Source organism: Rhipicephalus microplus, chromosome 3 (assembly GCF_043290135.1).
Source record: "Rhipicephalus microplus isolate Deutch F79 chromosome 3, USDA_Rmic, whole genome shotgun sequence".
Classification (NCBI taxonomy): Eukaryota; Metazoa; Arthropoda; class Arachnida; order Ixodida; family Ixodidae; genus Rhipicephalus; species Rhipicephalus microplus.
This window is the reverse complement of record NC_134702.1, coordinates 270,163,040-270,189,515: the sequence shown is the minus strand read 5'-3', so window position 1 is coordinate 270,189,515 and position 26,476 is coordinate 270,163,040. Positions and strand designations below refer to the sequence as shown.

At 49.2% G+C, this 26,476-nt stretch overlaps 1 protein-coding gene across 1 annotated transcript; it reads right to left on the bottom strand.

Annotated features, from left to right (window-relative positions):
- Positions 1-22,380: 22,380 nt before the first annotated feature.
- LOC142803203 (uncharacterized) lies at positions 22,381-23,247 on the bottom strand. Its single transcript, XM_075888298.1, has one exon. The coding sequence runs from the start codon at positions 23,245-23,247 to the stop codon at positions 22,381-22,383; it is 867 nt and encodes a 288-aa protein (XP_075744413.1).
- Positions 23,248-26,476: the final 3,229 nt, after the last annotated feature.

Here is a 26,476-nt window from a genome sequence, read left to right as displayed (position 1 = left end):
CTGCTTCTCGTCGTCGTCGAGGCTTCGTCAGACCCCTCTCGCGAAACATCGCGTCATAACCGACGAATATGCCCGTCCGCTCCATCAGAGCCCCTACCGAGTTTCTGCACGGGAACGCGAGGCCATCAAGCAACAAGTCGACGAAATGCTGCGTGACGACATCATTCAGCCGTCTACGAGTCCGTGGGCATCACCCGTGGTGTTGGTGAAGAAGAAGGACGGAACCCTACGTTTTTGCGTCGATTATCGTCGCCTGAACAACATCACGAAGAAACACGTGTATCCCCTCCCACGGATAGACGATGCTCTGGACAGACTCTACAACGCCAAGTATTTTTCGTCGATGGATCTCAAAACCGGCTACTGGCAAATCGAAGTAGACGAGAGAGACCGAGAGAAGACTGCCTTCATAACACCAGACGGCCTATTCGAGTTTAAGGTCATGCCCTTTGGTCTTTGCTCGGCGCCTGCGACGTTCCAACGGGTTATGGACACAGTACTCGCAGGCTTGAAGTGGCAGACTTGCCTCGTCTACTTGGACGACGTAGTCGTATTTTCTTCCAACTTCGACGAGCACCTCCGGCGCCTTGAAGCTGTTCTTCGGGTAATCAAAGCCTCGGGACTTACCCTGAAGCCAGAAAAGTGCCGCTTCGCCTACGAGGAACTATTGTTCCTTGGCCACGTTATCAGCAAGTCGGGAGTGCTCCCTGATCCACAGAAAACAGCTGCGATCGCCGACTTTCCTGCACCCACCGACAAGAAAGCAGTGCGCCGATTTCTTGGCCTCTGCGCTTATTACAGGCGCTTCGTGAAGAACTTTTCGCGGATCGCCGAGCCACTGACGTACCTCACGAAGGCCGACGTCGACTTCAAACGGGAAACGCCGCAAGTCGAGGCATTTCAAGAATTAAAGCGACGCCTGCAAACGCCGCCAATACTGGCGCACTTCGACGAAGAAGCTGACACCGAAATTCACACGAACGCAAGCAGCACAGGGCTCGGCGCCGTGATCGTGCAGAGGACCGACGGACTTGAAAGGGTCATCAGTTACGCTAGCCGGTCACTTTCGAAGGCAGAAGCCAATTATTCCACGACAGAAAAGGAATGCCTTGCCATCATCTGGGCTACATCAAAGTTCCGCCCCTACCTGTACGGCAGGCCTTTCAAAGTCGTGAGTGACCACCACGCCTTGTGTTGGCTAGCTAACTTGAAGGATCCATCAGGGCGCCTCGCACGGTGGAGTCTCAGACTACAAGAATTTGACATCACCGTCGTCTACAAGAGCGGACGAAAGCACTCCGACGCCGACTGCTTGTCTCGCGCCCCTGTCGATCCGCCGCCCCAGGATGACCAGGACGACGACTCTTTCCTGGGACCCATAAGTACCGACGACTACGCGGAACGCCCACGAGCTGACCCGGAGCTCAAGATCCTCATGGACTACCTGCAAGGCAAGACCGCCGACGTGCCGAAAGTATTCCGCCGAGGACTGGCTTCGTTTTTCCTGCGAAACAACGTCCTCCTGAAGAAAAACTTCCCGCCGCTCCGCGCCGACCACCTCCTCGTGGTACCTTCAGCGTTACGTCCAGAGGTTCTGGAAGCATTACACGACGACCCGACAGCCGGACATCTTGGTGTTTCCCGCACACTGTCACGAATACAAGAGAAGTTCTATTGGCCTCGCCTCGCTGCCGACGTCGCCCACTACGTAAAAACATGCAGAGACTGTCAGCGACGCAAGACGCCGACAACTAGGCCAGCTGGACTTCTGCAACCCGTCGAACCACCTCAACGGCCATTCCAACAAATCGGCATGGACTTACTGGGGCCGTTCCCGACGTCAACTTCTGGCAACAAATGGATTGTCGTAGCGACTGACTACCTCACCCGCTATGCCGAAACAAGGGCCTTGCCCAAGGGCACTGCCGCCGAGGTCGCCATGTTCTTCATTGAGAACATCGTCCTCTGCCACGGAGCCCCCGAGGTCCTCATCACCGACAGAGGTACGGCCTTTACGGCTGACCTAACGCTAGCGATCTTGAGGTACAGTCAGACAAGCCACCGCCAAACCACCGCGTACCACCCACAGACGAATGGCCTCACCGAGCGTCTAAATAAGACCATCGCCGACATGCTGGCCATGTACGTGGACGTCGAGAACAAGACGTGGGACGCCATACTCCCGTATGTAACCTTCGCGTACAACACGGCCGTGCAGGAAACGACGCAGTTTGCTCCATACAAGCTCGTCTACGGACGGAGCCTAACAACGACGCTTGACGCCATGCTACCGGTCGGCACCGACGAAGAAGACCTCGGCGTCGCCAGCTTCCTGGATCGCGCTGAAGAAGCTCGACAGCTAGCCCGCCTGCGTATCAAGAGCCAACAGACGGTCGACAGGCGCCACTACAACCTTCGACGACACCACACCGAATACCAACCAGGTGACCTTGTCTGGGTCTGGACGCCGATACGACGACGGGGGTTGTCTGAGAAGCTCCTGCGACGCTACTTTGGACCCTACAAAGTAGTCCGACGTCGTGGTGAACTGGACTATGAGGTCGTGCCCGATGGCTTAACGTCATCCCAACGACGCCGTGCACGACCCGAAGTCGTACACGTGGTGCGACTTAAACCTTATTACGCGCGCTGATTAGCTGTGACGCATTGTTAATGTAATTTATTGCATGTACTCTCTCTTATGTTCTGTCTTTAGCATCGGGACGATGCTTTTTTCATAGGGGGGTAGTGACACGTGCGGTTTTTTTGGTTTACGAAGGAAGACGCTATCACTTTCTGTTAAGCGCAACGCAGGCCGCGTTTATCTTGTATGCCACTCTGGAACGCGTTATGACGCGTGTATAAAAGACTGACACGTGCGGTTCTTTTGGTTTACGAAGGAAGACGCTATCACTTTCTGTTAAGCGCAACGCAGGCCTCGTTTATCTTGTATGCCACTCTGGAACGCGTTACGACGCGTGTATAAAAAACTGACACGTGCGGTTCTTTTTGTTTGCGAAGGAAGACGCTATCACTTTCTATTAAGCGCAACGCAGGCCGCGTTTATCTTGTATGCCACTTTGGAACGCGTTACGACGCGTGTATAAAAAGCCGGCGCAGTGCGCCACTGGGGGTCTTTTTTTTTCGTCGGCCGACGACTGTTCACGCCGCTGTTGCTGTGAGTTGTGTTTGGCCCTGTTTTGCTGGGCACAAGTTCGCCCAATAAACAGTTCGCCTGACACCGCCTTGACTCCTGCGTGCTTCCTCTCAAGTGCTGCGTGTATCACAACCTCGTGACAATATTTAGAGCTGTTTGACAGTCCCTGTGTGCTTTGAGTGACGATGGCTGCACTATCCCGGCCTTTTTCGACTTGGTTTCATGACCTGCCGAATGCGCTTACAAATCGCTGAATGGGCTCATTTTAGTCATGACACACGTCGAACAAAATGCGTTAGGAGATTTTCCGCTACATGGCATTTATGTAGTGTTGTTTTTGCCGAATCAGCTGCAAGTAACATTGTAGCTTTGTGCAATAAAGAAAAAAAAACATTGTAGCTTTGTGGTAGGACACCTGCTTGCCACGCGAATGGCCTGGGTTCAATCCTCGATGGGACCGAAAATGTTATTCTTCATTTCATTTGCTTCTTTCTCGACTTTTTGCTCATGGACAACTGCTCGCTCACAACCAAGGGTGCCAACGTGGACGGCGGCAAATCTGTGGCACAAGCTCGCATACGCTATTGCTTTTAAATCAGCACATTGTTACTAGGGGGTAGCAAATTCTGCTGTACATCACTTCCTTGTCATGATTATCTTGTTTACGCCCGGCATATTTTTTGTAGTCCATTCATGTCATGTATAACATACTTGGTATATGTGAAGCTAGCAAAGCGGCCACGAGCGCACAATGAGTGTAGCATGTAGTCATGATTTACATGACACGCTTGGCATGATTATTATGTTTGGACGTGCCATTTACCTTCATCGCCGATTCGAGTCATTTAATAGCAAACTCGGTATATGTGAAGCTAGCGAAACGACCGCGAGCGCATCATGAGCGTGGTATGTAGTCATGTTATTACATAAAACGCATGTAATGGTTAGCATGTGTCATCCACTCACGTCATGTAACACCAATTTTGGTATATGTAAAGCTAGCGAAACAGCCGCGAGTGCATCACGAGCATGATATGTAGTCATATTCTTTAATGACACGCATGTCATGATTTACACATGAGGGCCAGTCACTTGTGTTCGCCATGCAGTCATGCCATACATACCAGTTTTGTGATATGTGTTTTGAACGAAACCACCGTAAGAACAGCAAGATCATGACGTGCAAATTATGACATTCATGCCATATATGTCACGATTTTTATGTTATGACTAGTCAGTTATGCTTATCATAGAGTCATGTCATGCCGTATTGAATTTGGTATATTCCGTTATCCGAATGGCCAGGAGAGCTAAAAGTCATAGGCGGCTAGATAGATAGATAGATAGACAGACAGACAGACAGATAGATAGATAGATAGATAGATAGATAGATAGATAGATAGATAGATAGATAGAGAGATAGATAGATAGATACATTAACTGTCCGAAGGTCGGTAAGAAATGCTTCGCACTTAAAATCATTAAGCCACGCGCTTGTTCTGGTTCTTTTCTGTCTCGTGTTCTTATGTGCGTTCTGTTTTATCAAGATTAATTAGTAATCAACCCACCCAAACCCTCTTCCTTTTCAGTCTACCTGTTCACTACCGAGTCCTTGGGCCACATAAACGCCATCTAAATGGAGCCGTCATAATAACAGTTACTTGGCAGTCACTAAATTTATGTATTGGGCTCCTATGACATGCCACAAACAGCAATTATTGGGCGGAGTTTTTTACCCATAGTGTAAAGTCCTCTCTTTCAAGACCACTTTAAAAATCACATGCAATCTGTATTCTTTCCTATATAACTTCTGTGTCTGTCGGATAGAAAGAAATGCACAGCATAATACGTACCGCATATAATGCGGTTCTAGGACTGCCTAAGTATGCACACACTGACAAATGCTTAACTTGGGCATTTATATTGTCACGTGCTTGTCAAAAAAAAGACAATGGCAGCTGTGCATGTGCCATGAAGTACAATAAAATGGACGAAAAAGAAGAACTCTCTTGCGCGTTCTGTTAAAAGAACCGACCTGCTTCTGGTGTCTCAATCTTTGCGGCAAGACCTCTGTTTTGACGTCGTGACAATGGTGGAGGTGCTGGAGCCTACAACCGGAAGCAGGACAGTTTTGCTCGGACTCGTTGACCCAGTCAAGAGACCCAGCCCCTCGTCACGACTCCGGTGCACCGACTCAGTCGGCGCCTACTAGGCCTAAGTCTAGAGTCCGCACCTGTTCCGCCTCTTTCCAGCACGGCAGCTCCTACGACATCCACGGTTATCCCGCCATCGCAAACCACTCTTCCCGCGCAGGTGACTCTTGAACATACTTGCGTTCCTGAAGTTGTCCCTGGGGAAGAGTACGAGGCTGCAGAGGACTGGTTCAAACAGTTCGAATGGGTGGCTGTATCCAACCACTGGAGCGAACAGCACAAACTTGGCCGCGCATATTTCGCCCTGGAAGATAGCGCTCGCACGTGGTATGAGAACCGCAAGGCTACATTCCAATCTTGGGAAGATTTCCGTCGAAAGCTCCTCACTACATTTTTGAACTCGGACCGATGGAATCGCGCACAGCAAGTGATCGAGGCCCGCGTGCAAAAACCCAGTGAAACAGCCGCCACGTACGCAGAGGGTATGAACCGTCTGTTTCAACGAGCTGACCCTGAGATACCCGAGGCGAAGAAGGTGCGTCACCTAATGCAGGGTGTTCAAGAACAAGCGCTTGTGGGCCTCGTACGAAATCTATCTCCAACAGTAGATGAATTCATAAGAGAAGCGACTTTCATCGAGCGCGCACTGACAAGGACGCCGACACTTTGACCGCCTGCAGAACCACACGGCAGTAAGCGCTGCAGCTCAGAACAGTGCCGTATGCGGAAGTTCCCTGCGACAAATGATTAGGGAAATATTGCGTGAGCAACTTCGGACCCTCTGCGTACCCCTGCCTCACGGCCAGTTGCATCTGTTGCCGAAATAGTCTGCCAGGAGTTGAGGCAAGCCATTACACCACCCGCGCCAAGTCCTGAGCCACATCTAGCGAGCTACGCAGATGTGGTCTGTCGCCCTCCACCGACATTTGTGGCGACGCCCTTCCAGCCATGACCCGCTGCCTACCTTAGTGGCAACGGGATTCTACGAGACGACCACCAATTCGCTGAACTGACTTATGGCGGATGGCCAATCGTCGACCTATTTGCTTCCGCTGCGGAGAACCCTGTCACATTGCCCGCTATGGCCGTCATGGCGATTCAGGGTTCGGGAACGTTTCTCGTTCCGCTTCTTTCCGCTCCGAAGACCGTCATGCCTACGATGCCAATCAGCTATCGCCTGGCCAAGCAACCCCACCGTGTCAATGGTGATCTCCATCACCTGCGCGTCACCATGACTTCCCTCAGAGCTGCACGGGCGTCACCAGAGGCCGTTCGCATAGCCCGCGCCGGGGAAACTAACTGATGCGACCTCGGAGGGCAAGGTTGCCAATCGTCGAGACACTGAAAAGTTCCCCCTATCATCGCAAGAAAGTATGACGACAACGACGATTACTAATGCCGATGAAGTTGTACGTGCCGATCTGAGCGTTCTCATTGACGAACATGACGTTACAGCCCTGGTCGATACTGGCGAGGACTTCTCAATATTAAGACAAGAGTTTGCCGACCACCTTAGAAAGGTCAAGACACCGTGGACAGGGCCGCACATAAGGAGTGCTGGTGGCCAGCTGATGACTCCCATGGGTAAATGCACCCCTCGACTTCGCATCGGGGATTCTAGCTTCGTGGCCACTTTCGTCCTGTTTGCCACACTGTTGTAAGAAGTTAATTTTTGGCATAAATTTTCTTCAAGATCATGGCGCCGTTATCAACATCTCTCAACGTATGGTGACGTTTTCCGCACATCCGTATGCCGACAACAGCAGCGAAGAACCACGCAGCCATTTGCGAATAACCGACGATGTGACACTCCTACCGAGATCCTGCTGCCTTGTGTCGGTGTCCAGTGGGTTTCCTTGCTATAATGATGTGATAGCGCAGCACATAGTCACTTTTTTGTTCATGCAAGGCATTTACATCACGAGGGGCGTCCTGGCGCTTACTGGTGGACAGGCAGAAGTGCTCCTCACAAACTTCAGCAACGAGCGCCGTCAAATCCAGAAGGGTACCGCAATTGCCTACTACGATGATGTAGGCCAAGCCGGAGATTATTTTTCCTTGCAACCAGATGACGCAGCTGTACCCGCCTCGACTACTTTGTCGGTGGACATCTGCTCTACGCTACCGCCTTCTGATAGGAAGCGCCTGCTTGAACTTATACACCAATTCTAAGACTGCTTTTCGCGTACGTCAAAGGTCCAGCAAACACCATTGACCAAGCACCGCATCATTACAGAAGACAACACGCGAACGATTCGGCAGAACCCCTACCATGTGGCTCCGAAAAAGCGCGAGGAGATTAGGAAGCAAGTACACAAGATGCTCGTGGGTGACGCCATACAACCTCGGAAAAGTCCTTGGGCGTCCCCGGTGGTTTTGGTGAAGAAAAAAGACGGCAGCTTGCGTTACTGTATTGATTATCGCAAGTTGAACCAAGCCACGAAGAAAGACGTCTATCAACTGCCCCGCATATACGATTCATTCGATCGGCTGCGTCATGCGTGCTATTTCTCTTCAATAGACCTCCGAGGCGGCTACTGGAAGATAGAAGTTGTCGAGAGAGATCGTAAAAAAACAGCCTTCATGACGCCCGATGGCCTATACAAAGTTAGGGTTCTTCCTTTTGGTTTGTGCTCGGCGCCAGCCACTTTTCAGCGTCTCATGGACACCGTATTATCAGGTCTGAAGTAGCAAACTTGCTTGGTCTATCTGGATGATGATATTGTATTCTCAGCAACATTCGAGGAACACATGAGCTGTTTATTCACCGTCCTCCAAGCCATACGTTCGGCCGGCCTTATTATAAAACCGGAAAAATGTCATTTTGGTTTTAATGAACTCAGCTTTCTAGGCCACGTCGTCAGTCACGAGGGTGTTCGACCTGACCCGGCTAAATTAGACGCCGTAGCGCGATTTCCTGCATCACGCGACAAAAAGGCCGTGAGACGCTTCTTAGGCTCATAGGTGCGCCTATTACCGGCAATTTATCGAGGACGTTTCATCTATTTCGGTGCCATTGACACGGCTCACACGTGAGGACGTCCCCTTTTTTTGGGGTGAACAACAGCAAATGGAATTCATTGAACTACGACAACGCCTGCAAACACCTCCAGTCCTGGCGCACTGCGACCAGGAAGCCCCTACAGCACTTCACACTGACGCCAGCAATGTAGGTCTGGGTGCCATTCTGGTGCAGTGGCAAGACGGCTGTGAAAGAGTAATAGCCTACGCCAGCAGAACTCTCTCTCGCACGGAGGAGAACTACTCGACTACCGAGAAGGAGTGTCTCGCAGTGGTGTGGGCGGTCATCAAATTTCGTCTATATGTGTATTGCCGCTCCTTCAAGGTTGTTAGCGACCATCACTCTGCGCTGGCTCACCAACTTTAAAGATCCATCTGGCCGTTTGGCGCGCTGGACCCTAAGGCTTCAAGAGTTCTACATGATCATCGTCTATAGATCTGGGAAGCGGCACACCGACGCCGACTGTCTGTCACGGTCACCAGTTGAGACAGTCACTCGTGATGACGAAAACATCGACGCGGCATTCGTGGGAGTTGTCAACACCGCCACTATTGCACGGGAGCAGCGCAGTGACCCCGAGCTGTTAACACTAATTGAATATTTAGAAGGACGACGTAAGGACTTGCCGGGGTTATTTGCCAGAGGACTGTCATCTTTTTGCTTGCGAAACGATGTCCTCTTTAAAAACTTTAAACCAACCGGCAACCCACACTTGCTCGTCGTGCCTGCCTGTCTTCAAAAAGAAATTAGGGAAGGGTTCCATGATGAAGCAACTTCTGTTCATCTAGGCTACACCCTAACTTGTGCCGACTATGATGCAAGTACTACTGGCCAAATTTACCCGCTGCTGTTAACCAACACGTGAGAACTTGCACCGACTACTAAAAACGCAAAGCACTTCCCAGCAAGCCAGCCGGTCTTTTACATCCAGTCGCAGCACCAGCGAAGCCGTTCACCCAGATTAGAATGAATTTCCTGGGTCCCTTTTTAACTTCCACAACAGAGAACAGATGGATAATCTAGGACACCGATTACCTCTCCTGTTATGCGGAGACTAAAGCTATGCAGCGCGGCACAGCAGCAGAAGCCGCTCAGTTCTTCATGGAAAACATTGTCCTTCAGCATGGCGCTCCGACAGCAGTGATCACAGACACAGGACCTGCCTTCACCGCAGAGCTTTTGGTGTCGGTTCTTAGACTCAGCAGTACAGCTTAACGGAGAACAACTGCATACCATCCGCAGACAAACGGACGAACGGAGTGCCTCAATAGGACCCTCACAGACATGATCAGCATGTACGTTGACACGGAACATAAAAACTGGGATCAGATATTGCCGTACGTGACCATTGCTTATAATACCACTCGACAAGAAACCACCGGAATGACGCCATTCAGTCTGATCTATGGTCGCGAAGTCACGACAATGTTGGACGCCATATTGCCGCATGAGTGTGACAGCATCCACGTAGACGCCGAAGAGTTCACTCAGCGCGCCGAGGAAGCCAGACAGCTCGCGCGTGTGGGCATCAAGATGCACAGCGGTACGACCCCCGACACAACTTTATTAGCTACACACCAGGCGACATGGTCTGGGTCAGGATTTCGATACGACGACGTGGACTGTCGGAAAGACTGCTAAGACGGTACTTTGGCCCATACAGCGTCACGCGACGCTTGAACGACGTGAACTACGAAGTTGTTTACGACACTGACTGTAGTTCTATGCGCCAAAAGTATTTACCCAAAGTTGTGAACGTCGTGCGTATTAAACCGTATTTATCAAGTTGGCGCGACCACTTCATACCCCTGGTAGAGCGCCTAAGTTGCGCATCGGGACGATGCTTCTTCCGGAGGAAGGCAAATTTCACGTGCTTGTCAAAAAGAAAGACAATGGCAGTTGTGCATGTGCCATGAATTACAATGAAATGGATGAAAAAAAACCCTCTTGCTCGTTCTGTTAAAAAAACTGACCTGTTTCTCGCAGAATTCTTGGCTATTATATTGGCTCTTCGAAAACTAAATTATCAGCAATCAAAAGCTATTATTATTTCGGATTATTTGTCTGTATGTACACATCTAACGTCCGCAAAGCAGTCTCCTCTTCTCAGGATATTTTGGTCTCTCGTACCGCATAGCCTATCAGAAGTTCAGTTTATTTGGGTCCCCGGGCATGCTGGAATTGTACTAAATGAAATTGCTGATTCGCTCGCTTCGGCATCTTTGAATTTCCCGGTGGTGCTAGTAGCCCCACAGTTTCCTTTTATTACTGCCGAACAATTCAAACGCGTATTTTTAAAAATCAACGAAACGTCTCTCCTACAATCAGAAGAATTTCGGCACTTGCAATTCACATGGAACACCGCAAAATGCCTTTCCTGTCAATGTGAGGTGACCCTCACAAGCTTTTGCTGTAGAGGTCCTCGGTGAAATTTTTATCTCAACAAATCAGGATTTTCATTAACTAACCTATGTGCAGTTTGCAATGAACCGGAAACCACAGATCACTTTCTTCTCACATGCCGCCGCTTAGCCTCACTGCGACGAATAATTCTTGAAAGACCGATTGGTATGCTCGGATTGCCAGTCAAAACATCCACCCTATTATCGTTTAGAGCCAGTCAGTTACGTGTGGGCCGCAGTGCTAATCTGTCAGCGCTACATAAATTCATTCAGGCAACCGGAAGGATACGCTGCTAGTGGTACTGCCAGATATATCCAATTCTTTGTCCCCCTTCCTCATTCTTGTTAATTTGTTTTATATATTCTGGTTTATCGCATTCTTCTGCACTTTTTCACGTTTTTTAAAGGTACATTGTTATTGTTCCTATCGAATTTCTCTTTCTTTTTCTAGCAAGCGTTGTATATATATATATATATATATATATATATATATATATATATATATATATATATATATTATGAGGCACAGTGTGGCCAATCCCTCATGTGGGTATGAGCCAAGATATCCTAGGCGACAAGACAAGAAAGACAAGACCTGCTTCTGGTGTCCTAATCACTGCGGCAAGACCTCTGTTTTGACGTCGTGAGCCTCATTAAGTCCTTAAACAGTGATATCACTATTTAAGAACTTACTGAGGCTCACGAAATCGGACAACAGGCCCGTTGAATTTTCGAAGAAGCAGTGGAACCCTTACGACACAACGTCGTGTTTAATATCCACAAATAATCGGCAGCAAGAATATCTTGCAGTATAGTATTAGGCGTCTTTAAAGAAGCGAGTTCCAAAAAAAAGATGTTGGAAGGGGAACATGAAGTGTGGGCGCTAAGATGTTAGCGATAGAGAGACTTAACTAAAAGCCACCGTGGTTGTATTCAAATGTGTTTTCGACATCTCCTTGGCCTTTTTTGGCTGGCTGTCTTTAATATATTTTCCACACCTCACCCAGAAGAAGCTGGAAGCAACATCCTTCAACGCAACTTGAAAGACTTCTTCACAGTACTGTGCTGGGTTGTCTTGATGGCGAAAGCCAGCACTTGTCTACTATGACAAGAATATAATGTCATGCTCTTGGCAACATAATCCTGCACCAGACATCGCGTTGCCATCCACCATGAACTTCGGTGGTGATTTGAAGGGTACCGACGTGCAGGCCCAATATCATGAGGTACATTCTTTTTTCCACCCGAAACTTGATACGCTAGCCTCATACGGTAGTGTTACTTCCAGTGAGAATCGTTCTTGGTGGACTGTGGCGAAGTTGATGTGTCATAGGAGCTGCGATCTTGATGATAAGGGATTTTCTTTCCAACGAATGAGTGTGCTTGTCCTACCAGAGTAAGACAGAGTATTCTTGAAGCTGTTAGTGATGCAGTGCACTTCGTGTCCATTTTTACCAAAAATTTGCAAGTTCGCGACCGCATTTGTAGAGCATCGAATGTAATGCTTGGTGCTCCAGCGTACATATAAGACTGCAGGTGAACTGAGTCTAGGTTCTTGCATTTATTTCCTCAGCAACTTCCTAGAGTTGACTCGCTTGTTTCAAATTGCTGTCGAATCACTCCGGTGTTCGCCAACATTGACATTGCCGTGTTATATTCAATAAATCATTCAACAAAACTGTTGATTCTTAGGCACAGTGTCGTCGACATAGAAACTCTGCTTGGAAGTTCGGACAACTGTTGGCTGTTCTGCACTTACGATGTTCAAGTTGCAGTGTATTATCACTTGGATAAAAGGGAATGTCGTCGATACAAACTGTATGCGTGTGGCTCACCATTCGAGCATATTGTCAATCATCTGCCTGCACGTTTGGAACAGTTCTGAGTGCACCGTGAGATGGTGCTAATTATTCATCGGCTTATTGCCTGATGTTTTCTTGAATATAGCTAAACATGGGCACAGCAAGATGCAACCCTGAGAAAACCCGCAAGTGCTGCTGGTGAGTCACCAAACAGACAACACTTGAGGTAGTATAAGTTGGTTGCTTTGGGTTATTGTTGAGATAATTAGGAAGTTGAATTTGATCTACTGAGTGCCCCACTGTGGAGGACTAGTGGCTAAGGTACTCGGATGCTGACCCACAGGTTGCGAGATCGAATCCCAGCCGTGGCGGCTGCACTTTTGATGGAGGCAGAAATGTAGGTCCGTGTGCTCAGAATTGGGTACACGTTAAAGAACCCCCGCTGGTCACAATTTCTGGAGCCCTATACTACGGCGTCTCTCATAATCATATGGTGGTTTTGGAACGGTTAACCCCACATATCAATCGAGTCTATCTCTCCTGAGCCTTCCACGATGTGATACCTCCTCTGAATGCTGGTATCTGCAGCTGCTGCAATTGGTGCGCCATTAATCTTGTGGGAGCCTAGTTTTTCAAGGTCGTTTCTTTTGTGGTTTCAGCACAGCGAGTTCGAGCGTGGTTGGTTTGATTCCGTTCCAATAGGAATATTCTGCAGCGTGTTTCGGCCAGCATGTTGACAGCTTCATGGTGAAAAACCACCTTAGCTGCACACATCTCTCTAATTCATTGTGTCGGGATACACTGCTCATATTGCTCTTTCTTGTGGGAAAGCTCAAGGTTACTCGAAGAGAGTCATTGTTGTGTATACAGCTGCGAGCTTCATGACAACGACATCAATGAATTGAAGCAGATTCATGCTTTCTGAATTATTTTTGTGTTCTGTGTACGTCGTGAAGATCGATTGCCTATTAGTCGCTCTATCTTGAGGAAGCCTCTGCTGGCCGACCTTGACGTACCAACCCGGTATTCACATCCACGATTCCTCGATTCTTCACCGCCCGTGACGCTAAGCGAGAACAGAGTCCGTTTTGCCATGCGTGAAGGAAAGGCTCATCCGCAAGCGGGTTTTTGGTACCAAACTGTAGTCTCTCACGCGTCCGTTGCAAAGGAAAAAACTAAGTAAAACAATTTTTAAACATGGCAACGATGACTGCTACCTGAGCTTCTTTATGCTAAGTAATGTGCTAGTGTCTAAGTTAGAGAAGGTGCTCTGCCAAATGTCACAACCTTACCTTGGGAGCACTCGAGTGGAATGAATTTTAGACAGATGGGAGGCGGGCGTGGCAAAAAGCACACTTTATACAAAGGACGAAAAACACAATACACAAAACTCGCGTTAAAGCACTTAATAACACTAAATACTATAAATCTCTTAATAACAATTCGCATATATGGGTAAACACAAACTGGCTGTAGCTCAGTTCCAATTTATTACTAGCCCTAGCCGCTAGCCCTAAGCCAGTATGGTTTCAACAGCACAATCTTCTAACAATTTGTCGCGTTGCGAGTTATTGTCTCTTGTTGTGTCCCCGTTTCGTCAAGTCCTCCATCGTTGACGGGCTGCCCTACTTCACAGTCCCCGTCGGTTGTTCTCGCCACACGACCTGCTTGTGCTCGTCGCCGGTTTGCCGGTCCTCGTCATGCTTTCTGGCCCCGCTAAAACCGTCAGCATCGTCTTGACAGTGGTGTGGGCCGCATACGTTCCAGATCGAAACGGAGGAGCTGTAGTCTACCTAGAAACTGCTGTGACAGGTTGCGGCAAATGCATGTAGCCTCACTCTTTTTTTTTATATTGACGGCCACTCCCCGAGCCTCTTCGCCGACAGCCTCAGAACCGGGTAATATTACTACTTCCGTGGCGGTAGCGACGCTAAACTTCCATCTTCCCAGTCCAAAGCTCCAGTGCACAGTGCCAACTCATCCTCTCTGAGTTTTCGTCTCGGCTCAGGTCGGGTGCCACGAGCTTTTCTCCGACCAATCTATTGCGTCTACGTGGCTGGTGCGCGTGCGCCGGGTGACTCTTCTCTCCTCGTGCACCATTCCATGCTTCTGAGTTCGGCACGCGCGTGCCTCTCTCTTGCTTTTCACATTGGGCCCCTTTGAACGAGTTCTTTTTTCTAAAAAAACTGCTCTTGTCCTCCTCCATGATGCATTCTTCTGTTTTCTTGCTGTGCACCTCACTTGACCTCACTCGTGCACAGGCTGGTATGTCACCTTTTATTGTTGCACACGTGTTGCACCACCGCAGTACCACACGGTTCACCAATGCATTGCACCAGCACTTCACAAATAAACATTCTGTTTTCCTATGGTTCATTATCTCTACACTATTTGGCAACGTTATGCAGACACTTCACCATCGCCACGCTTCCGCGTTCGCCAAGTTCTTAGTGCCTCTCCTTTACTCATCGCAGTCACTTCCAATGTTCTACACGTTCCCACTATTCACGCTTATAAGTGCCCAAAATTAAATGAGAAGCAGTTTGGTATCCGTACCTTTCCCAGGTATTGGAAATAAAAGAGCTGAAAAAAAGGTTTAGATGGTTTATTTGCCACCACCGGCGGTTCGCTGTTGGTTTGATTGGAGCGACACCTGAAGGCCCGGACGGGAAGCGCGCAACATTCCCCTGACTTGGCTACCACTCTGGGCTGTATAGGGGACGTCACCTTCGTGCTTCGGTGTGGTGGCGCAACCTAGTTTTGCGTAGACAAAGTTTTGCATAGACATCTTAAGTAAGAGGTCCTCATCTCTGCTAAACGCTAGATGTTGTTGGTCCCCTAGGCGTCCTCATCCCCCCTCTCCCCCAAAAAAGACATAGGGCAAAATACAGTAATATGTTCAGAATGCGGGATGGGTTTGAAAATCAAAGAGAGTGCGGATGTGAATGCAGAGGAAGCTTACACCAAGCGCACACATTTTGAGGTCAAGAAAAAAATAGTGAAAATGATGGTTACCCAGAGCGAACAGATGATGGGAAATGCCAAGCTGGACACTGTGTTGGCGACAGAACGACAAAAAATGTGGACGAATAAATAAAGGATTAGCTGCGACGAGGGGGCACTAGCGAAGGTGAACAAAAGAGCAGCCGGTTGCACGAGCGGTAGGGCATCGGCACTCAGAAGGATGGAGAAGAAAGGGAAAACGATTTCGAGAAAAACAGGTTAAACTGATTTAATTGTCACAAGATCCAGCTTCCGCAGAGTAGTTGTAGGGGTGGGAGGGGACAAAGCAGCCGGCGGTACAAGCGCAAGTAACCTCCATGTGTGGGACACTCTCGCAGAAAAGTCGGAGCACCTAATAATTGCTGGAAACTCGAATTTAAATCGATGCACTGAAGCAATCAAAAAGAATGCATAGGAGAAAAGAGGGTTTCAATAGAGACGTTCCCAGGACATAAGATGGACTCTGTGATGAAGCAAGTGAGCGCGAAACTCAGAACTAAAGCTAATGAAAGAAACCTCGTGATAAATGCGGGTGGTCTAAACGATGTTTTGAATGAAGAATCGGCAGGACTAGGCATCACATTGGCGAAAGGGGTCGATGACATGCGCGCTATTTCCCCTCAGGTAGAGGTAATGTGGCTAATACTGTGGCTTCACCACAGTATTAACAACACCGGAAGTACTGGTGCGTGACGGCAACTTGCGAGAAGTGGTTGTCACCGCAAACAAGGAGATATGGCAGATGAGTCGGAATAAATGATTCGAGGTAGTCGAAATGAACAAAGAGTTGCATATGTGAGGTGGTTTTCAACGAGACAGAATTCGCTTTGATAAGAGGATTGGTCATGAGGCGGGTTGGGGGCTTGCGGGATGCGCAGAAACTTTTTTGGGAGGCACGTGGGCTCTTCGGGGTCCAGATAGCTAGTAACGAGGAAAACAACCAGAGGGGCGCTTTGACAGGTGGCATAGACATATACAACTCGAAAGTAGCACCACCATCTAAGACACTTAGATCCGCGGGAGAAATCTACGTAGGCATGAGGGCCAAGCAAATTCAGACGGAGGGTTTACTAACATGCAGGGTGGCAGGAATAGGCTTAAGTGGGAAGAGATAGAAGAGCAGCTAAGGGAGAAGAGGCCGATGGTATATGGTTTTGTAGAAACACATGTTAGGGAGATGCAACTACTACCTAGCATATTGAATACGCATGAAAATATTGTAATAGAATAGAAAGCAGCATAAAGGAGGGTAAATTGAGGCATTTTTCTAAAAAAGTACAGACTGGCAAATGGTCAAGCAGGAGGGCAGGGCACATTTATGGCTAAAAGGGAAAGTGGCTAGGAAGATGACACTCCTGCGTTTTACATACTTGTGGGCAGGAGTAAAAGCCAGAGAGGAAAGCCAAGAAATAGTGCAGTGCATAGAGAATTACATTGATGAATTAGAAGAGGAGTAGGAGGTAAATATATTGGGAGATGTAAATGCGCACATAGAAGATATAGATATCCATACTGACCGAACAGGCAGAATTCTTATGAATATGCGGGGAAGGCATTGCTTAATCATTTGCAACAGTACCGGGAAGTGCGATGGGCATAAAACATGGCTGATGGGAAAGCTGCACTCGATGATATATTCCGCAATGATGTCACATTGAATGTATGATCTGCGCGAAAGAGACTTAATGACTAAGGGTAACAGTAATGCAGCTGTAACTAAAAATAGGGCACTGTGGAACTACAATAGGTGAGAAGGATCTGGAAAGGTGTGATGGCCCCGGGTTTGACGTTCGCCAATGTAGTCTTGTGCATGAGTTTAGAGTTTCAAGCAAGACTGGATATCTGGATAATAATCAACATGGCAAAGGTAGACTTCCTTTGGGAGCACACGGGAACACCCCAAATAGGAGGGGTACAGGGTGACATTGGATAAACATTGTTTGAGTGCAGGGAAGCTAGCAGCAAGATAGAATTTGGGGAACGGTTGAGAAGAATGGGGGATAAACATTCGGCTAGTAACGTTCTCAGGTTTTTGTATATAAAGAATGTTGATACTAAATGAAGAATCTGGATACGTGTTAAGGTGTATTGAAAATTTTTTTGAAGTAACTTAGATCTTGTACCATAATGTGTTGCATATTTACCTGTTAGTTTGTGCCTCCTGTATTGTTGCTTTTTTTGTCATATTCTCATACTGTACCACCCCCCCGCCTGCCTGGGCTATTCTTAGCCTGCAGTATTTTCTAAATGAATAAATAAATAAATAAATAAATACGTAAATGAATAAATAAATAAATAAATAATTAAGAAAGCGAGCTCCAAAATAGTCAACAAGAGTGGCGATGTGGGCTTGTTGGTGATGCATTTGAAAGAAATTTATGTAGCGCAATTGATGTAGCGCATGAGAAAGAAATTCCTGGCTTAAAAGCGGCTTGGAGGTCGAAAATAAACATGTTGTTGCTAGTTGCGCTCTGTCCTCTCAGTCTATTCTTTCCTGTGTCCGTTTTTTCACCTCGCGCTACATAAATTTCTTCCAAAATTGTCAAGCAAGTATTTAGACAATAGCTAAATACCAAGCCAAAAGGAAACATCGTTTAAGAAGAAGGTGAAGGAAACAGAGAGGGACACGTAGAAGACTGGAATGCTTACGAAATCGTCACTGGACACCTACTGAACTTTCAAACAGGAAATTGCAAAATAAAAGATCTACAATAATTATCAGGGCAGTCTTCTGCTGTTCGAGGCTACAGCGGGCGTATTGTGAACTAAGACGGACTGAGCCAAATAATAAGGCACAGATACGTTATGCAGTGTGTGCGGAGAGGGGGAGGAAACGAACGGCTGAACATTTTATAAAGTTCTGTAAAAGGCTCCACCCTATAGTCCAAGACAGTGATGTAGAATTTTTCAAATAATTGGGGTTTAGGAATACAGAAAACAAGATAGACTCTAAAAGTGTAAAATAACCAGTAGGAGGCTAACTGATTGGTGGCTACAATCAATGCACGAGTGAAATTCAATCCTTCAATACATAATGACAGTGCTTAACTCTATGGCGAGGTGGCGTGAGCCGCTGCCCGATGTAAAAGGCACAGCCGGATACATCCATCTTAAGGAGCCTCGGTACGGCGGGCATGTTTGGACGTGCTGTCAGTGTTGGTGGCAAGGATGTACGCAGTATAATAGCTGTTGCTGCTGGATATTCGTTTCTTTGTGCGATTCGGCAATGGCAAGTGACCTCGGCGTTCAGCTAGTGTTATGTGTGCTGAACAGGCTCGTGCATAGTTCGAATCGACGACGAAGTGCCAGGAAAGTGTTGTGTGCTACGGTGTGACCGCAATTACGAGACAGACCCTAAGGTGGACGTTTTCTTGTTCCCTTAAGCCGACGAAGCAAGGCAAGCCTTAATACGTGCTATGAACTCCACGGTAGAAAATATCAAAGCTTTAGGTTTTCTCATGCAGGTTGCTGGTATCGTTGCGTAGCGAGCGTTGTAGTTTGCTTGGCGCGTTTAGGCGTAACGCACAACAAAGTACTGAAGGTACAGTTGCTGTCACGAGATAGCCGTACTGGTGCTCGGATATGCTTCTTCTCTTTAGGTGTGTGAGCGTCACTTTAGAGCCGAAGACATCGTTCGGGAAACAAGCTTTATTGTCCAAGCCACCGGCCGCACATTGACCGCACCACTCTCACGTTTGAGGCTACGAACTGAGGCAGTACTGATGGTATCTCCTAATTATGCAAGCTACCTTTCTATAAAAAAGCTGTAGAAGAGAGCGAATGCGCTTAGAGGCCACTTCTCTTGTGATATTGCTCGTCGAGTGAGTTCTCACTGCCAAAAAAGAGGACGAAGAAGATAAGCTTTGCGATTTGAAAGTTGTCGCAAACTACGTTCGGGGCAAGAAGCTGACATTTTGGCATGTCATCAAATGCAATGACCACGTTATTTCGGCTCACATTTGTGACGATGACGCTCCTTGAACTAAGCACTTTGTTGTCGTAAACACCGACCTAACTATTACCAGTAAACGCCGCAAAACAGCAGTGAAGCGGCTCGGGTCCAAGTTTGTTGTCCAATTCGCGATCGACAGCAAGCGACGGCTGCTGGAGTTGCTGAAAGGAGTCCAAGGGTTCGACAATGCTCAAAGGAGAAGCTCTGCAAATTGAACCACAAACATCTTCGAGACTGTCGCTTCTCTTTTGGGCAAACTATACACAGTGCAAGAAAGCGATAACACCCCACCATTCAACTTCTCGCTGAGCAAGTGCAGTTATTGTCAACAAAGAAGAACGACGGCACTACTCGGTAGAATTTATGGTGTACTGCTGCATACTATTTGTTATATCGCTTCAGGCGTACAAGTACATGAGCAGTCACGGGAGCAACGTCATGCCACACTTAAGAAACATTTGGCTAATATATTCGTCTTTCAGAGTGAACCCCAACTACATCAAGGCAATACATTCCTCCGCTTTATGGCCAAGAAAATATTCGGGCTGAATGAGAAGTAACACTAAATGACTTTGATGGTGAACAAAATTCTCCTAAAGTCATTTTTTACTATAAGGAAGGCCACATCGCTGCTGTCGCGTTGAACAACGCAGAAACAGCAAAGATCGCATTTTTTGTTATGGTACGCAGCCACATGTGCAAGTTTAAGGAGGTAGCACACATTGTTCCCGTTCGAAGATGTACTGAAAAATTTCTGCACAACATTTAAGCAGGTGTCATTCGCTGCTTAGAAAAAATTAAATACAAAGTGATGTGAGTAGTGTGCGAGAACGCCGTGAATCGAAGCGCAATGATGCCATGTAAGTACTATGTGAGCAAGGCGCCTTAAGTCAAGCTGTTACAGGTCATGGTTCTTCGTCATTGACGCAGTGAATTTATTGAAGTGCGTGCGCAACAACTGCTCAAAGCAAAATGACCAGTGTGTCTGGTTCCCTCAGTTGGAGCCAAGCAGGGCGGGGCAGCGGCGCATGCAGTATGCGTATTTCAAGACAGTGAAAGACGCATATAATTTAGAAAGTGAGCAGTTACTCCGGTACAGCTACACTTTTTCCAGGAAAGCTGCTTCCCCTACAGACATTGAGAAACAGAATGTTAAACCTGCTTTGAAGGTATTCAGCGAGTTCGGACCGAATGCGCTTCAAGTTATCGGAGCCAAGTGCAACCTGAAGCACTACTGTGGTGGTTCTTGGGCCCTCAGACGCAGAAACCCAAGACAAGGACAAGAGAATCATCTATTGACTTCACACACAAACAATCACAACACTGTGGCTATCTGTACAACACACTGGCTCCGTAATTCAGTCATACAGTCCTTATGTCTACGCGCCCGCGAGTAACCCACGCGTCCTCACTACTCGGAAGTCTAATTCCGTCGGTGCCACTCACGCTCCCGCTGAAGACGATGGCGTCGACGACGCAACCTCGCCACGGGAAGGTTGCCAAGTGCACGGGAGCTCACGAGCAGACCATCAGCTGCTCGTGCTGGACCAGGCGGCCCCATGCTGCGGCTGACGCAACACCGAGGTCGCACCTTCAATTGGCGGTTGTGCCGGACCGGCTCCGACGTGGCACCGTGGCCGCGATCTCGATGACTGGTTGTGCCGGACCCGAGTCTGGACAGGATCAGCCACTTGCCCTGGCCCGCACGCTCGGCCGCCACAGGAACAGCATGTCAGGCCCGGCCCGGAACCGCCACTCACCTCAGGAACATGCCACGCTTGTCCCGGTTGGGTTGGTGACGCCCGCTCATTGGTTCGGTCCCCTGAGGCCCAACGCCTAGCGCTCTTGCTAGCTGGCCGCGTTCTTCCTCTGCCCGTCGCTGTTCCGAAGCTCACGCGCTCACGTTCGTCTGACCCCGTGCACACTTTCGTCTTCGTCGGTTATTTTCCGCTGTCGGTTTCACTTCCAGTTTCGATTTTGGTTGTGAGAAGCACTCTCACCACACTCCCCCCAACTTCCAGTACGTTGTACACACGTAACACACAGTTCCCGAATATGACAAATGTTCCGCACACTTTAAATGTCACAGTTTAGATGAAAAAAAAACCAATTGCACTATGATGACAACATGATAAAAAAATTGTGTACAACGGCAATAAGTCACTGCTCGGTAAAAGCCGCACGACTCATATAGTCGGCACCAACGTTGTTCACACCACGAATGTGTTCCACGTGAAAGTCATATTCCATAAGAAGGAGACTCCACTGCAGGACTCGATTATTTAGGTGCCTAGCTGACTGAATATAAGTCAATGGCTGGTGGTCACATTGCAACGTGAACGGCTTGGCATAGAGAAAAATGTGGTATTTGCGAACAGCCCAGACTACCGCAAGGCCTTCTCTTTCAATTGTGGAGTAGGCTGCTTCGCGGGGTAGTAATGTACGGCTCGCGTAGGAAACTGGGTGCAGACGGTCTTGGTGTTCCTGGAGCAATACTGCTCCTAAGCTCCGCGAAGACGCATCCGTGCGCAGAACAAATGGCTTATGCAAGTCGGGTGACTTCAGCACAGGCCGCGTGGACAATAGATTCTGCACTTGTCGAAACGCTCTCTCATGTTCTTCACCCCATAATAACTTATTGGGGTGGCCTTTCTTTGTAAGTTCTGTGAGCGGAAATGTCAACTCAGCGTAATTGGGCAAAAAGTCGCGGTAATAACCTGATAGGCCGAGAAAGGCTTTCAATTCCTTCTTGGTGCTTTGCACGCTCTCCAATGAGTCTCCACCGCTGCTCGCCTCGTTCTCGCGTCCATTACGGGCCCCGGCCTTTGCCACGAAGGGGCACTCCCCCTGTCCTGGGAGTCCTCCTGGCTCCTGTTGCCACTTCCGCCGCTACCTCCCCGTACTCCTTCTTCGAGATTTTTTCCCGGAGCTGTTCCGTCCTGCCATTTCCAGGTTGCTCTGAAAACGGCCACCACCAGAGCCGTTTTGTACTACTGCTTCCATGATGCTCCGCGAGCGGCCACGTCGTCTACGACAATAGCGGCCACGGAACCGCCGTGGAGGGCGCCGGGGTGGGGGTTCGTTGAAGACCTCTTCTTCGACGTACGCTGACCGTGGCTCATCGACAATGAAACGCTGCGGTGGCGGCGGTGGTGGTGGTGGGGCTCGCGGAGGTGCTCGTGGCACTCCTCTGAAACGCTGGTTGTATCGCCAAGGGTAGGGCCTTCCCACGCCGTCCATGATCCACCGTCTAGGAGCCGGGTCGCTCTGGTCCTGGTGCGGTGGCAGTGATCGCGATGAGTCTCGGTTTCCTGCTTCCTCCCTTCGATCTTCCCCTCGGCCTCGCCTTGACGCCGGCCCGCGCCTTCGTTGATTGCAACGTGGAATCCAGCGGGGTCGGAACGGGCGCCTGTCGGCCGCGTACGGGCTACCCTGAACAGGCTCACCACCGGGTCTGGTCACATTGGCTGCCTCGCAGCCCTTATCGCCGACCACGACGTCAAACTCGACAGTCTCACCTTTGCCAACGCTGCGCAGCAGCTTATGCGGGTTGTTGAGCGTGATGACCGTCTGGTAGACGAAGATGTCCTCGTGAGTGTCGTTGCGGTTGATGAAGCCATAGCCGTTCTTGACATTAAACCACTTCACCGTTCCCAGGACCCTCTCGGCGACGATAGGCTTCTTCCTGCCACTGAAACGACTCTCTTCGCCCATTGCCAAGTTGGCGGTGATCTTCGGAAGGGGCCACTTTTTCATGGCTTCATGCGGTGACTCATACGCTTCCTCCGCATTCGATCTTGGTTGGGTTGCGTGCAAATTGCCAGATACATCCTGCTCACCATTGACAGCATTCCCTTTGCTAGAGTCTGTGCATGGTGCACGCCTTGTTTCCACGTGGCCATGGTCATGCTGTGGTGCTGACTCATTCCTAGGTAACGTATCCGGCAATGCCGCGCCCTTGATGTTGCCCAAAATTACGTCGTATAATGGGTCGGTCATACACTTAACGAGTACTTCCCCAGTAAACAATGTACATTGCAAAAGGACTTTTGCCTCTGGGAGGTATCGCACCGTACGGTCCAGTAAGTACACTGGGCTCGTCGTTCCCGTGAACTTCTGTTTCGGAACCAAGGATTGCCGCACGACGACCGTGTTGCAGCCGGTGTCTCGAAGCACATGCACTGGTCTGTCCTCTAGGAACCCCTCCACAACAGGCATGTCAGCGACTCCAACGTTCGCGGATCGTCGACTTGATGTGGCATTGACGATGGGTATTGTTCCGCCGTCTTGGAGAACAATGTAGCCACTCTTCTGGTGTTCAGGTGTCAAGTCTTCGCGTTTTTCCGATAGCATACATGATGCCTGGTCTTTGCCAAATTTTCTACCGGGGCATCTGTCACTGTTGTGTCCACTTTGTTTGCATAATTCGCATCGGCTGAAGGTAGTCCCTTTCGTGCGGGACCAGCAGTCGGCTGCGCGATGGCCTGCCTTGTCACAAAGGAAACAGTGACTTGCAGGCTTCTCCGTCTTCTTCGCGGACTCCGGCTTGGACACCGAAGGTCACGGATCCTTGGGAATCCGTTCTCTTCCTAAGTTTGTGAGCGCCTGTGCTTCCATGAAGTTATCGGCAGTCTCGCAAAGCGAACTCAGGGTTTTGCAACTTCTCTTCTTGAGAAAGATCCTGAGTGCCGGAGAACAACCCTTCATGAATTGCTCACTTATCATCAGATCTCGCAGGCTAGCAAAGCTTGTCTCCGTTTTTCCCACTTCAAGCCAACGGTCAAAGTAGCCGGAAAGTCTTGCAGCATACTGCAGACCAGTCTCGTTTTCTTCGGGCTTCGCTTTACGAACTTTTTCGCGGTAGCCTTCCGCAGTATAGCGGAACCTCTGAAGAAGCGCCGCTTTCAGCTGATCATAATTCAGCACAGCTGTTGGATCTAACCGGCCTATGACTGTTAGCGCTTCTCCTGTCATGCATAGGCTAAGCGAAAGAGCCCATTTTTCAGGCGGCCACCCTTGACACGTGGCGACCCGTTCAAATCGCTGCAGGTACGCGTCGAGGTCGTCCCGAGCCTCATTGAAGGTCGGAATCAGTTTGTGAGGACTGCAGACCTCTGTTATTCCTCTGGCGCTCATGCTGGATCCTCCTTGTTCGTCAGCCACCATTGGCAGTACCCTGCTTGTGCTCTCCTGAAGTCGAAGCTTCAGTTCGATGATCTTCAGCTCTTGTTCCTGCACCTTCTGCTGCTGCTCTAACAGGTTCTGCTGCCTCTCAGCGTTTTCTTTCGCGATCTCGCGCTCCCTAGCACGCTCATCTCGAGCTTCAACGCACTCTCGCTCAACCCACTCTCTGAGCTCCTCGTTCTCCAACCCTAGCTGTCGGCCAAGTGCAATAAATTTCTCCCTGTCCATGACAAAGGCTGCGTCTGAGTGATGGCTTTAGATTTTAATAAGCCATCCTGGAATCTTCTGATCCTGGCAGGCTCGCCAATTGTGCTGGTTCTTGGGCCCTCAGACGCAGAAACCCAAGACAAGGACAAGAGAATCATCTATTGACTTTACACACAAACAATCACAACACTGTGGCTATCTGTACAACACACTGGCTCCGTAATTCAGTCATGCAGTCCTTATGTCTACGCGCCCGCGAGTAACCGACGCGTCCTCACTACTCGGAAGTCTAATTCCGTCGTTGCCACTCACGCTCCCGCTGAAGACGATGGCGTCGACGACGCAACCTCGCCACGGGAAGGTTGCCAAGTGCATGGGAGCTCACGAGCAGACCATCAGCTGCTCGTGCTGGACCAGGCGGCTCCACGCTGCGGCCGACGCAACACCGAGGTCGCACCTTCAATTGGCGGTTGTGCCGGACCGGCTCCGACGTGGCACTGTGGCCACGATCTCGGTGACTGGTTGTGCCGGACCCGAGTCTGGACAGGATCAGCCGCTTGCCCTGGCCCGCACGCTCGTCCGCCACAGGAACAGCATGACAGGCCCGGCCCGGAACCGCCACTCGCTTCAGGAACATGCCACGCTCGTCCCGGTTGGGTTGGTGACGCCCGCTCGTTGGGTCGGTCCCCTGAGGCCCAACGCCTAGCACTCTTACTAGCTGGCCGCGTTCTTCCTCTGCCCGTCGCTGTTCCGAAGCTCACGCGCTCACGTTCGTCTGACCCCGTGTACACTTTCGTCTTCGTCGGTTATTTTCCGCTGTCGGTTTCACTTCCAGTTTCGGTTTTGGTTGTGAGAAGCACTCTTACCACAACTACGAAGAGACCGCCAGTTTAATTGGCGTACTAGTGTGATGGTAGAAAGTTTAACGCCCGTCTATTGTTCTCCATTTGACCTGAAGGTTTCCTTTTTCAACAACTGTTTAGACTGGTTGGAGGAGTGGAACAAAAGGAGAGCGGATGCCTGTAAGTTTTCTGATAATACACACGGGGCTCTTATTCAGACGACTCGGGCGTTCATTGAAATCTGTGCATATTGCTTTGAGAAGCTCAAGATGCCGTTTGTGATTCTAGGGGAAGTTCCAAACAGACCCTCTAAAAGACTGTTTTGGTTGTTACTGATGACTCGCTGGCTCGCAGTATGATTTGTCTGTAAGACAGATTTACGAGGGCGAGAACAAGCTGCGACTGCAACGCACACTACCACAAATCAGCATGGCGCTCGCATTCGATAACGACCAAAATCAAAATTGGGAAGAGCTCTAAACGTCGGCAGCAGTGCTGAGTGGAAAGTCCAACATTCTTGTGATGGAGGAGGATCTATAAAAACTGATGGATGTCACTCCTGTGGCTACCTATGTTGCTGGCTACTCGGTGCACATTGCTGTGAAAAGCTAAAAATGTGAAAATGCAGAGAGCTCCTCACAATTGACAAGACTGTTGCAGTTACTCCCGGAAATCACATGTACAGTCTTGTCAATGAAATGGACAGCTGAGGGTTGGTTTACCCAGCAATTCTAGCTGTGAATGTGGCGGCT